The sequence below is a fragment of the Desmodus rotundus genome, chromosome 2, assembly GCF_022682495.2.
Source record: "Desmodus rotundus isolate HL8 chromosome 2, HLdesRot8A.1, whole genome shotgun sequence".
NCBI lineage: Eukaryota > Metazoa > Chordata > Mammalia > Chiroptera > Phyllostomidae > Desmodus > Desmodus rotundus.
In genome coordinates this window covers 43,469,717-43,484,105 of record NC_071388.1, presented here as the reverse complement: position 1 = coordinate 43,484,105, position 14,389 = coordinate 43,469,717, and the positions used below count along the sequence as shown (strand labels likewise).

Genomic DNA, 14,389 nt, shown 5'->3' with positions numbered 1-14,389 from the left:
CCCCCCCCCGAAAAAATCACCTTAATCACACCTTTATATTTTAATTACCTAAGAACCCATGATGGCTCCCCATTACCAATCTAAGCCAATTATATATAATCCAGATTAGGGATTAGCCAACTTATTCTGTACAAGACCACACAGTACATATTTTAGGTTCTGCTCATCATACACACGGTCTGTGTCACAACTACTCAACTCTGCCACTGCAGTACAAAGGCAGCCACAAGTAACACATAACTGAAGGGGTATGACTGTGTTCTAATAAAATTTTACTTACAAAAACAAGGAGCCAGCCAGATTTGACCCACAAGCCATTGTTTGCTCACCCCAATCTAGATCCATGCCATATATTCAACTTTATTTTTCCCAATAGGTATTCTATAAACATTTATTAAACATGTCCTCTATGCAGACACTGTCCTAGTGGCTGAAATACAGCGATAGAGTTGGTCTTGAGATGTATGGAGCTGTCACTCCATTGAGGAAAAAAATATTAGACAAGTTATTTAAAAAGTACTGAATGTTACCAAAGGAGAAAGTTTTACAGGTGTATGTAGGGAGAAATACCAACTCGGTGCAGGAGGCCAGGGAAGGCAGTATTAATTGTGAGCTAAGGTAAAGTGGAAGACAGCACAGAATTTTCCTGGCAGAGGCGAGAGTGCAGGTAAAGACACCGAAGGCAGAGACTAGTCAGAAAATTACTCCAGAGCCTAGGCTAAAAATGTCAGTGGTTTAGACTAGGGAAGCAGCAATGGGGGAGACATAAAGAGGGTGAATTCAGGAGGTTTTGAAGATAGAGCCAACAGGATTTGGTGATGGCACAGAAAAGAAGGAAGAAGAGGAACTAAAAGGCGACTCCTAGGTTTCTGGCTGGAGAAACTAGGTGGACAGCGGTGCACTTGCTTACCTGAGCGAGAAACCCAAGAAGAGGTCACAAAGGTGCACGTCACACAGGCACACTCTTACCTCTACTACTTCAGGTCACCTTATTTCCCCCAATACGCACATCCACCCCTCCTGCAGTGTTCGCCGTATATCCTTCATAAAGCCTTCCATGCCCTCTCCAGTCCATATAAATCTCTTCATACTCTAAACATACAACTTGTAATTCTTGTCACATAGTTGAATCCTTAAACTGCTCTCCCTAGTAGTAATGAACATACTGATCTTGTCTTTCAAACAGTATTTTAAGCTATGTGAGAGAAGAATTTATGTCTTATACTTCCTTCATTTGCTTCTTGTGTCCATCACAATGTACAGAACTGTAGGCATTCGATGGTACTTGCTGTCTAATAAATACACCATATATAGATAGGTAAGCCATTTATACAGACATATGTACATTCATATTTATACATACACATATGCCGGTAATTATTTGTTAGTCAAAGGAGGAGGAACTGAGAAATATACCATGAAAGGGCATGGAGCAGAGGGTTATCAGCTGTTTTCCATGTTAACAATTAAAGCCTTAAATAAAAATTAAGTAGGTCACTCTCTCTCCAAAGAATTATGATGGCATATTTCTTTGACACAATATTAAATTACTAATGAATCAGAAAACAGATTGTTTGGTAAAAGACTTCATAACGGATCTAGCATCATATTAGTGCTTACCAAAAGAAAATGAACAACATCTCCTCTGCAGAAAGCAAGCATGGGGTTCACGTAACTGTGCACTGCCACAAAGTGCCACGCCAGCAGTGGCACGCTGGAAGGCTCCATCTGAGTGAGGGGAGGCCAGGAAGGTCATCACAGTTAACACACAAAAGGACAAGAGAAAACTGATTAAAGACCATTTGTTCCTTACTAAAACTTCTTCCAATTTCTCATTAAAATGCACAGGACGCAGGGGCTGATTGGGAAGTGTCATGAGGAAACTTTCTGGGTTGGTGGTAATGTTCTACATCTTATTAGAGGTTCGAGTTACAAAAGCACAAACACTTGCCACAGTTCAGCAAATGTACACCCAAGATATGTGCGTTTTATTGTGTGTAAATTTTATACGAAAGGAACAACTTAGATGGCTATTGAACTTTAGCTAATCACATGCAGGCTGAATATTTAGGAAAAAGAACTCTGGTTTCTGCAATTTACTGGGAAATGAATAAAAAACAATTTGATGAATAGATGGAGAGATATATAGTAAAGAAAATACAGTGAAATGTTAACTGTAGAATTTAGATGGTAGGTATACAGATATTCAATGTAAATTTATTTCAATGTCTCTATTTGTTTGAAAATGTTCATAATAAAATGTTGAAACAAATACCAATAAAAACATACAAAAAGATGCACACTTACCACCATGATAAACCTCAATTAGCCGATGAAGCTAACCTAAGAAACACTAATGGCAGTCTAAGCCAGCTTTGCCAGGCTTCTGCTGGGTCCCAGAGATACATAGGGTACCAACAAGAAGACAGAAGGGTGGTCTCCCTAAGTTTGAGGGCTGCTTTCTGAACTAGTCTTAGCTCTGTACTATCATTCTCCATCCCATTCCATCAATACTTCTCCATATACACACCGGGAGACCACAACTCTCTGAAAACAACCAAGCAGGAAAGGAAAGGGAAACTGGGTGTGCATAATACAATCTGGGAAGTATCAATCCCCCACCCAGAAGCAAAAGCCAAAGAAAGAGTATGTAGTAGCAATATGTGCTGGATATTACAGTGAGGTGTTTTCTATAAGTTCAGTATCTAAGCAGGAGCTGAAAAACTTAAAGCAATAAAGGTAGAAAAGTTCAGATTTCACGACCTCCAGAACAATGCTCTAGTCAACAGCTTATGCTGCCTTGGTCACATCAAGTCCAGACAACACTCTTTGGAGTACTGACTTCCATTCCACCTAGTTTATGACTATCTCATGGAATTAGCCACTAGCAGTCATTTCCCCCAACCTCCTGACATGGTCTTTTTGCCAACATGATGGGGAGGTTCACTCACCCGTCCATAGGGAAATGTCATCCACACTTTCAAGGATGGTTTCAATCCAATGACCAGTATCTTTAGGAGAAAAATATTTTGTACATTTATCCTGTAATTTTCAAATGTTCTGGTATGCAAAGCCTCTAAAAGTTCTGAGTTTCATCCACCTACCTTGGTCAGGGATGCCATAGCCAATAAGGAGAACTGTGTGATGGGATGATCTTTCAGGTCAGGCTTAGAATGGAGAGGCTCAATACAGCACACTTCACCCTTGGAGCCACTGAACAGGCATCTAGACTCGCAGGTTCTCACTCCCATCACTCTCCTGCCAATGTAACCAGAAACTTCAGAATCGATTTAGCAATGACCCAAGGCACTACCACCTCTAGCTTGGACTATGACAACAGCCTTCTAACTCCTACTCTTGCCCCCAACAATCCAATCCACAGGATATCAGCATGATAAAGTAAAAGTCAGATGTATCACACTTCTAAAAACACTCCAATGGCTTGCAGCTGTCGATAAAATAAGACCCAAATTTTTCACCCTGTTTTAAAAGGCCCTACATAAACTGGCTCCCACCTTTATCCCTCTCACACTACTGTTGTTCCTGACAAAGTCACACTCCAGCCACACTTGTCTTCTTTCCGTTGCTCCAGCAGGCCAAGTTTGTGCCCACCTCATCAAAGCCTTTGTGCTTGCATGTCCTTCTGCCTGAAACATTTCTTCTAGATCTTTCTATTTGTTGACCACGTTATCATTCAGGTCTCTGCTCAAATGTCACCGTCTGAGAGAAGCCTTCCTGAATTATCCCCAAGTGCACACCAAGACACTGACCTGTCTTATTTTCTTTCCAGCACTCATACCTATTGAGGTTATTTCAGTTGTGTGTTGGTTTATTGTCTGTATCCCTACCCTCACCCCAACTAGAATGTAATTTCGATTAGAGTAGTAACCTTGTCTAGTTCACAGCTGCAACTTTGGGGCCTAGAACAGTGGTTCTACATAGAGATACTCAATAAACATTAGCTGGCCAAATAAATAGCATTTTTAAGCAACTATTTTGGGCTCAGCAATGTTAGAAGGTATAAGAAATACAAGAAATAAACACATTCTTTACATTAAAGAACTTATGGAAACATAATACACATTAAATAGTATATTCTGTTTTTCCTAACTCAGCTTTATAAGTGTTCTTCCATGTATCTAGACAGTGTTGCTCTTATTTAAAGAATAAATAGGGCAATTACAAGGCAATAAAAGCCTTCCTACACCCGGCTATTATAGTTTTATAATCAACTGGGCCTGCGGCCTACACCAAAATTAGTGAAATACTCCAGAATAATGGTTCCCGAGCCCCACAGCACACAAACGCCCTGGGGAGTAGTTTAGAATTCCCACTCAAACCTGAAACAGAAATTGCAGGGCGGGGCGGGAGGGGCAGGGAGTAGGCCTGGAACACTGTGTGTTCCATTCCAATGTAAGCCTCCCCAGGTGTCTGTAATATGGAACCATAACCTATTTTCAATCACATAGGTTTTCCAGATCTCTTCATGTTCAACTCCAAGTCATTAACCGGAGCTACTTTTCATTTGTCAAGAAATCTCCATTAGTCTCTTACTTAAATGTCAATTCAAAAACAGAGCCTCCGCTGTCATTGCAAATTGCAAGGGTTGGATCATCTGTAAACTAAACAGAGAAAAAAAATATTTTCTTGTAGATTTTTAAACAACCAGTCAAGTATTAAGATAGTAAGGGTAAAAAAAACTATAAAATTTTAAAAATCTAAAACAAATACATTTAGCATTGAAATCACCTTAGCTAGAATTAGCTTAACATTCCAAACATGCAAACCTGGCCATATTCAGAATAAAAATGTCTCAATATTTTAAAAACCTGTGGCTTTATAAAAGTAAAACTAGCTTTCCTTAGCTTAAAAGAAAAATACAAACTATGATTCATAGAAGCCCTAAAGTTCTCTACTTGGGTTCTTACATTAACTTTTTCTAACCTGCTGTTAAACTGATACTTTGGATGTATTTGCAGTTGCCTTGTTTTCAAGAATAAAGACACTATAAAAGAGAGTTGGTATCTTTGGGGAGTAAACTTGTTTGAATATGTTTTATAAATAATCAAAGAGTTAATCCATTATATTTAAAATAGTTTAACTTTGCCCTGGCTAGTGTAGCTCAGTGGACTGAGTGCAGGCTGTGGACCAAAGAGTTGTCGGTTCAATTCCCAGTCAGGGCACATGCCTGGGTTGTGGGCCAGGTCCCTCGTGGGGGCCACAAGAGAGGCATCCACACATTGAAGTTTCTCTCCCTCTCTTTCTCCCTCCCTTCCCCTCTGTATAAAAATAAACAAATAAAACCTTTAAAAACTTTTTTTTAAATAGTTTAACTTTTTATGTAACTGTTCCTAAAATGTGCTGCCTCCTTGCTCTTCTTTGACCAAATATACCTCAGTTATTATTAGTTACCCTTGAAAATGCAAAATAATAAATAACATTTACAATGACAGGCTGTCCTAAGAGCTTATAAGGTATGGTAAATGTGGATGTTGTATGATACAAAATTGAGTAACTTAATTTGTATCATATACAGTGACTAGTCTCCCCAACCCCAACGGCTGGTGAGCCATCCTAAATGGCATGCCTGCATGCTCTTAGCCAGGGATGGTTGAGGTATAGGAGGCTACCATAACACGATTCCTCCTCCCCCCCCCTCACACAGACATAGTAAAGAAGTCCCACATGTTTGCCCTCAAAGCCTAGATGAGCAGTTGCCAAAGTGGGAGGCATATACCCCAGAGTATAGGAAAAATAACAGGACTTGTATTTTTATTTATTAGTTTTCTACTTCTTGTGTATGTGTTTTACAATGTGCCTAAATATTAGTATAGTAGTATGTTCATATAATTTAAGAATGTATATATAATATGCAAGTCCAAACTCTTATTGATGGGATGTAGGGTTAAGTTTGGAAAACAATGAGTAAGACTATTGAAGTGGAAGTGGTAACTGTTAATCCAAAGCTTCAGAAGTACCTAATCTTATGTATCTCTTGCCACCTGTCTCTCCAACATCACAGTGTCTGCATGCACCACCACCTTTATCACCGTTCACAAGCAACCAACACCATGCCTATAACCACGGCTATAACTACGATGCTTTTAACCTCAGCTGCCTTCTTCTCTTTTCTCTCTGCCTTTATAGCTTGTTTCCTATTGTTTCTCCCAAAGGCTTTTTTTCTGCAAAGGGATTGGCCTTTCCTAAACACCACTAATTATTCCTTCAACTAAACAATTATTGTGTAGCTACTATGTATAACGCAAAAAGTACTGAGAAACAGATTCTAGTTCCAAAGATCTTAACCTATTAAAAGAGACAAAGCATAAACAAACTATAATGTATTAGGAATTGGTACATGCCATATGAAAATTAAGGCCAAGATAAAGTGCCACGATGTTCAGAAAGAAAAGAAATTCTCTCTGCTTTTACTTCTCTTGGTTGTTTTCATTGTTGCTAAATGCTTCAATGCTGCTCTCTCACAAAAGACTTTTATATAACTAACCTAGATGTAGACTCATAAAGTCCAGATGCTTGCAGACTTTATAAAGCATATGTATGGATAAGAGAGGTCTGCATAGCTAAGAAACCAAATGTGTACCTGATTAAAATCTAGAAAATCTAATTTTAGACTTTCCTAGTTATAGCCCTTTACCTTTTATGCTTCTGAACATGGGCTTGACAGAATACAAAAATCAAGGTTTCCATTGTAGTTATAAATAAAGTCTGTTACCTAAGTTGGTTTATTTTTTTTCAAGCCTGTAAGGAGAAAGCCAAGACTCAAATCTTAACACTTTTTCTTTAGAGGCCTGAAAGAAAATAAACCAACAGATTCATTTTTAAACATAATGCAAACTTTGGTTCTTTCACAGTTGATGCCTTGAACCTAGCTCAGCAATAAAATCTTGGTGGACTGAACAAAAAGTACAAAGACCTTTTAAAATCTTCACATGAATTTCCATCAGGGTACTGCCTGTCTTTGCTGCCAACCTCTTATCTAGGACCACGTCAATTTGCTCTTTTTCTGCTGTATCTATTAAACATCAATACAGCTTGCAGCTGAATGCTAACCATGCTAGCCCATCTCTGGTTTTTCATTCAGGAAGACATCTTGTTGGGCTACTCAAACAAAAGATAGTTCATTTTCAAGAATTCTGTTTATAAAGAGTGTACTTAACAACAGACATAAAGACATAATGATAAAAATTATCAGAAAAAGAAAACAAAGATGTTACCTTAATATGCAATATTGCTGTTCCTGGAGGATGAGCGTCTGTTATTGACCTTAGAAGTTTTCCGCTGGCCAAATCCCACATAGTGATCTACAAGACAACTGAATGCTTTAACAAACAGATGTATTGCATTTTGGACTTAAGTAGCCTACCTCCTGGCTGAAAAAAATCTATCCCTGGTCTATAAACATTGCAGGCAAAGAACTATAAAGTTAAACATAACTAAAGGTTGCAGGTGCATGCATGGGGCCTTCATTCCATCTTTATCCACCCCTCATCCTGCCCAATCTACTCTTTCCTTTAGATTTTAAATGTTTTTACACTGACAGGTCAAAGGAATTTCTTTAATGAGTCCATTTCTCTAGGACTGATAAAAATTGTAGGAAAGCCCTACTACCAGATGAGAAAAACAATAATGTAGTACCAGCTTCAGAAGTGGAAAGAAATACCAAAATAGTTATCCAAGAGCACAGTAATAAGAATACACAGAGCTGATACAGTGTATTTAATGATTTTATTTATTTATTTTTAGAGGGAGGGGGAGGGATGGAGTGAGAGAGGGTGGGAAACACCGATTACAGCCAGAATATTCCCCTAAGCAAGATTATCGCTTAGAAGTGAGTGAGAGATAAAAGAGTTTCCAGGCAAGCAAAAGCTAAAGGAGTTCATCACCACTAAACTGGCCTTACAAGAAATGTTAAGGGACTTCTTTAAGCTGACAAGAAAGGACACTAATTAGTAACAAGAAAACATATAAAAGTAAAAATCTCAAGGGTGAAAGTAAGTATATAGGAAAGGTAGTGGATTAATCATCTTATAAAACTAGTATGAAGGTTAAAAGACAAAAGTAGTATAACTACAATAAATGGCTAAGGGCTACACAAAATAAAAAGATATCAAGCGTGACATCAAAACCATAAAACATGGGGGGAGGGGAAATAAAAATGTAGAGTTTTAGAATGCATTAAAACTTACCTTGTTATAAACTTAATAAAAAAGGAATCTATAACATAAGGTCATCAAACCACAAGAAAAGTGAGCAAGAGAAGAAGAAAGGATCTACAAGACAGCCAAAAACCAATCAATAAAATGGCAGCGAGGACACAGCTATCAACACTTATTTTAAATGTAAGTGAACTAAATTCTCCAAACAAAAGACATAGAAGTGGCTGAATGGACTAAGCCATGAGATCCACCTATATGGTGACTACAAGAGACTCACTTCAGATGTAGGGACACACACGAAATAGAAGTTACGGGATAGAAAAAGATGTTTCATGCAAATGAAAACTAAAATAAAGCTGGGGTAACTATATTTCTATCAGACAAAATAGACTTTAAAACAAATTTTGTAATAAAAAATAAAGATAGGACATAATGATAAAGGGGTCAATCCAACAAGATGAATAGCATTTGTAAATGTTTATGAACCCAACATAGGAAAACCTAAATATATAAAGTGAATATTAATAGACCTAAAGAAAGAAATTGACAGCAATACAATGACAATAGGGGCTCTAATACCACACTTACATCAATGAATAATAGATCATGAGAGAAAATCAATAAGGAAACATGGGCCTCAAATGACACATTAGACCAGATGTGCTTAATAGGTACACAGAGAATGTTCAGTCCAAGAGCAGCATAACACAGTTTTCCCACATGCACGTAGAACACCATCCAGGATAAATCACATGTTAGGCCCCAAAACAAGTCTTAAATTTAAGAAGACTGAAATCATATCAAGCATCTATACTGACCACAATAGTATAACACTAGAAATTTAAAATTTACAAATATGAGGATATTAAACAACATGCTACTGAACAACCAACTGGGCCTTGAAGAAATCAAAAGAGAAATTTAAAAAAAAACCTTGAGACAAATGAAAACAGAAATAGAACATACCAAAATTTATGAGATGCAACAAAAGCAGTTCTAAGACAGAAGTTCATAACAACACAGGCTACCTCAAGAAACAAACAAACAAAAAACCCTCAAGTAAACAAACTAAATTTACACCTAAAGGAACTAGAAAATAAAAACAAAGCCCAAAGTTAGTAGAAGGAAAAAAATAATAAAGATCAGAGCAAAAATAAATGCAGTAAGATCTAAAAAGATAATTTTAAAAATCAATATAACTAAAAGCAGGTTCTTTAAAAAGATAAACCAAATTGACAAATCTTTAGCTGAAATCACTAAAAAAAAAAAAAAAAAAGAGGCTTCAAGTAAAAAAATCAGAAATGAAAGAAAAGTTACAACTGATACCACAGAAATATAAAGCATCGTAAGGGACTACTGGGAACAATTATACACCAACAAATTTGACAACCTAGAAAAAATAGATCAATTCCTAAAAACATAAAATCTTCCAAGATAAATCATAAAGAAATAGAAAATCTGAATAGACCAATTACTAGAAGGGAGATTGAATCAATAATCAAAGATCTCCCAAGACACCGAAGTCCAGGACCAGATAACTCTATTGCTGAATTCTACCAAACATTTAAAGATGATTTAATACCTATCCCCTCTAACTCTTCCAAAAAAACTAAATAAGAGATAACATTTCCAGTCTTACTTTATGAGGCCAATATTACCCTGATATCAAAACCAGACAAAAACAGGAAAATTACAGCCCAATATCATTGAACAAGAATGCAAAAATCCTCAACAAAATACTAGCAAACAAATTCAAGAAAACATTAAAAGAATCATACACCATAATGATGGGATTCATTCCAGGGATGCAAGGATGGTACAATATCCACAAATCAGTAAGCATGTCCAGTAGAATAAAACATGGACAGTAACTTCCTTGACATCAGTCTTGGTGATAAATTTTTGGATCTGACTCCAAAAGCAAAAGAAAAATAGTGGGACTACATCAAACTAAAAAGCTTCTTCTACACAGCTAAGGAAACAATCAACAAAATGAAAAAGAAACGTACTGAATGAGAGAAAATGTGCAAATCATATATGTGATAAGGGGTTAATATCCAAAATATATAGAGAACTCATAAATCTCAATAGCCAAAAAAAAATAAAATTAAAAAATGAGCAGGGGATCTGAAGCACCATTTTTCCAAAGATATACAGATGGTCAACAGGCACATGAAAAGATGCTCAGCATCACTAATCATCAGGAAAATGCAAGTCAAAACCACAGTGATATCACCTCACACTTGTTAGAACAGCTAGAATTAAAAAACAAACTCAGTAAAGTTGCAGGGTACAAAATCAACATACAAAATTCTGTTGTATTTCTACATAATAACGATGAACTATTAGAAAGAGAAATTAAGAAAACAATCTCACTTACAACTGCATCAAAAAGAATAAAACACCTAGGATTAAATTTAACTAAGGAGGTGAAAAATAAAAAGTGTGGGCAAGAGTATGGAGAAATGAAACCGTTGTGTATTATTGCTTGGAATGTAAATTGGTGCAGCCACCAGAGTAATCAGTATGGAGGGTCCTAAAAAAGTTTAAAACATTGAGGTAGAACTTTCATATGATTCAGCCATTCCACTTCTGGGAATTTATCTCCCCCAAATAAAAATACTAACTCTAAAAGATATCTGCACCCCCATGTTCATTGCAGTATTATTTATAATAGCTAAAATATGGAAACAATCTAAGGATACTTGAGGGTATTATACTAAGAGAAAGACAAACAACTTGTGATTTCACTTGTATGTGGAATCTAAAAAACAAATGAAACAAAACTCATACATTCAGAAAACAGACTGGTGGTTGCCAGAGGGGAGGGAACTTGGGGGTTGGGCGAAATGAGTGAAGGCGGTCAAGAGGTGCACATTTCCAATCACAGAATAAATCAGTCGTGGGCTGTAGAGCACAGCATGATGACTACAGTCAATGATATTGTACTGCATATGTGAAAGTTGCTGAGAGTAAATCTTGAAAGTTCTCATTACCAGAAAAAAAAATTATGTAACTTTGTATAGCGACAGGTGGTAAACAGACTTATTGTGGTGATATTTCAGATGTATACAAGTATTGAATCATTATGTTGTACACCTGAAACTAATATAATGTTATTTGTGAATTATACCTCGATTTTTAAAAACCCACATATTCTGGCTCAGTCAATAACAATTATTTAAAAATTTGAACAAAAGTCAGACTGAGTAATCTCAGGGTTAGCTATACAGACATGTCACTTTATAATACATATTTTGGCCTTCAAATTCAGATATTGATCTAGCCCTGGCCAGTGTGGCTCAGTTGGTCGGGCATTATCGTCCTGTAAACGGAAAGGTCTTGGGTTTGATTCCTGATCAGGGCACTTGCCTGGGTTGCAGGTTCGGTCCCTGGTTGGGGCACTTATGAAAGGCAACCAATTGGTGTTTCTCTCTCACATCAATGTTTCTCTCCCTCTCTTTCCCACTCCCTTCCCCTCTAGTTAAAAAAGAAATAAAAATAAAAATAAATAAAAGGATATTGATCTAGAGATACTATTTAAAAAAAAACTGACTTTAACATTGACTTATGGAACATGAAGTTCATATTTACCTGTCCTTTAGCAAAGCCACAGAGAAGTCTTGAGCAGTCATTGTTAATACTGAGAGCAGAGATGGCTCCATACTGACCTCCAACACTAGTGCTACCCAGACATAGTCGCAAAGCTTGATTCTGATCTAAAGAAAGAAATGTGTAAAATCAGGTGAAAGAAATGGAAGGTGGGAATAAATATATACAGGGTCTGGCACAAATAACACCCCTTTTTTGTTACAAAATCTTTTATTACAAAATTATAAGGATGTAATTCCGTAACATAACAGTATCACACTCAAGCACACCTTATGACATTTTAGGGGAAATGTTCAAATTAAAACTGTAAGTTATTATGCCCATATTATAACCCTACCAACCACACTCAAGTAGGTGTTACTTCTGCCAGACCCTGTACTTGGTATAGGCTTGTTTTCAAATACTTGGGAGTTAGCAAGAACCACGGGATGAAGTTACATTCATTTTAAATATATGAATTAAGCACCTAGTAGAGGCTGGGCATTGAATTAGACACTAAGAATGCAGGGGGAAAAAGAATATCTATAAAGAAGCTTAATACAAAACTTGCTAATGATAAGTGAAAAAAATCCATAAGAAATCTGTATCTTCTTAAACAAACCATCTTTCATCACCCTCATTCCAGAATTGTAGTTCTTGTTATTTTCAGGATGAAAAGTTATAGGGAATACCATCTTTTAAAATAGTTTTAAAACTTCAAAATTTATTTATTTACAGTTAGACTGAAACTTATATTTATATTATCCATGAAGAAAGGGTTTCTAAGCAAAAAAAAAAAAAAAATTATAGAATAAGTGTTAACTACTTAAAAGAATTATTTTAAGCATCAACATTTGATATGCTAAAGGCAAATAATTCAAACCTCTACTAGATTAAGTTATTTAAGGGAACAGATTTTGCCTTAATCACCTCTGATATCTCCAGGACGCACTCAAATATTTATTAAACTTTCTTATCTAATAATTAAAAGAAATTCCTCTAAGGTATCTCCTAAGCAATACTTATTTTGTATAGTGTTCTTTATTGTACCCACTTGAAAACCATAAAATAAAAAATTTAAATATAAGAAGGCATGCCTACAAAATGTAACTGTTTAGAGGGAAAAAATGAATAAACCCATTATACTTGTACAATGTGGAGTTCTCTCAACTCTCCCGGCAATTATTTGTGCCTCCCTTAACTAGCATTAAAAACAAGAAAACAGGCCCAAAATGGAGTCATTTTTGCTAAGCCCCACCCATATGACCAAATATGACTTAATATTTAATTACAGTCTCGGCCTCGCCCAGGAATGGAATCTTAAACCAGTCAGTCAGGAATTGCCCGGTCAGTCCTAGATAGGTGATCTAGATGACAGACCCCGGCTATACCCTAGGGAGGTGACCTTGCCACACCCAGTCTACCCTTTGCTGGTGTAACTTCCTTGTCCCATTCCCTTCCGCCTATAGAAGTCTTTCAGTTTGTAGAGCTTTTTGAAACTCCTTTATAGCTGCTAGATCGGCAATTTTCAACCTTTTGCCTCTCATGGCACACATAAATTACTAAAATTCTGCAGCACACCAAAAAGTGTATTTTTTGCCAATCTGACAAAAGGTATAATTTTGATTCATTCACACTGGACAGCTATTGTTGTGTTGGCTGTTATCATTTTTTTAATTTGACAATCGAAGGGAAAAGAGGTCGGTGCCCCTGACGAAACAGTCAGGTATGGCGTGCTTTAAAAATTCTTGCCGCACACTGGTGTTGAAAAGTGCTGTCCTAGATGCTGCTGCCTTAATTTATGAATCGCTGAATAAAGCCAGTAAGATCTTTAAAATTTACTCAGTTAAATTTTATTTTTTAACACATGCGCATGCTACTTTTTGGAGGTAAATATGTCTTATTTCCACTCTGGGACTAAGACATCTCTAAGGCAAAGGTTATGTGTGAACTAATACACCCAGAATACCTAGCATGCTGCCTCACACTCTGAGACATCTGACAATCACCTTAATAGCTTACATATTTGCAAATCTTCCTTCTGTAAGGGTAAGTCTAGTTATTAGAAAGCCTAAAAACATTCACTCTTAGGTCTAGGGAATAATATAATGGAAGACCTTTTGCCTGTCCAAAGTGAATACTGTAAGAATATATTTCTATGTTCATAAGCTGGCTCAAATAGTAATCTCCACCTCCCCAAGGATTCCAACACCATTGATGGCTGTATGGTATCTGGCACACAAAAAATACTCGACGTTACACAGGTCTGATCCATCAAAACTTAGAGACGTTACTACTGCTTTCTAATTTAACAAAGTTCATACTTTAAAATAGACTATTTAAGTATTCTTATAGTTCAGGAAAAGTAAGAATAGGAGAATGAAGGTTCATGATAAAATAAAAAATAAGGATACAATTAAGAAAGAGGAGATAGAGAAGAAAAGAGCAAAGGAAAAAGATTTACCTGACTTGTAGGTTAAAAACCCAAACATGACTCTGCTTTCCTGACTTGTGGGTTCCATGTACTCAAAACTAAGACAAGGAACCAAATGATCAACCTTAGTCATTCCTGAAAGATGTATCAAATTTATAGCCCACAGGACTGTGTAAATGAAAACACT

The 14,389-nt window shown here is 36.5% G+C and overlaps 1 protein-coding gene across 2 annotated transcripts in view; it reads right to left on the bottom strand.

The window, feature by feature from the left end:
• Positions 1–14,389, bottom strand: part of VPS8 (VPS8 subunit of CORVET complex) — a 259,421-nt gene that overhangs the window by 200,436 nt on the left and 44,596 nt on the right. For both annotated transcript variants that reach the window (XM_071220589.1, XM_024564321.3), the window contains 6 exons: positions 11,772–11,896; positions 7,236–7,322; positions 4,555–4,622; positions 3,105–3,258; positions 2,952–3,011; positions 1,621–1,728 (listed from right to left, as the gene is read on the bottom strand). In XM_071220589.1, the coding sequence (XP_071076690.1) occupies positions 1,621–1,728; positions 2,952–3,011; positions 3,105–3,258; positions 4,555–4,622; positions 7,236–7,322; positions 11,772–11,896 (602 nt within the window). The remainder of the gene's footprint in view (positions 1–1,620; positions 1,729–2,951; positions 3,012–3,104; positions 3,259–4,554; positions 4,623–7,235; positions 7,323–11,771; positions 11,897–14,389) is intronic.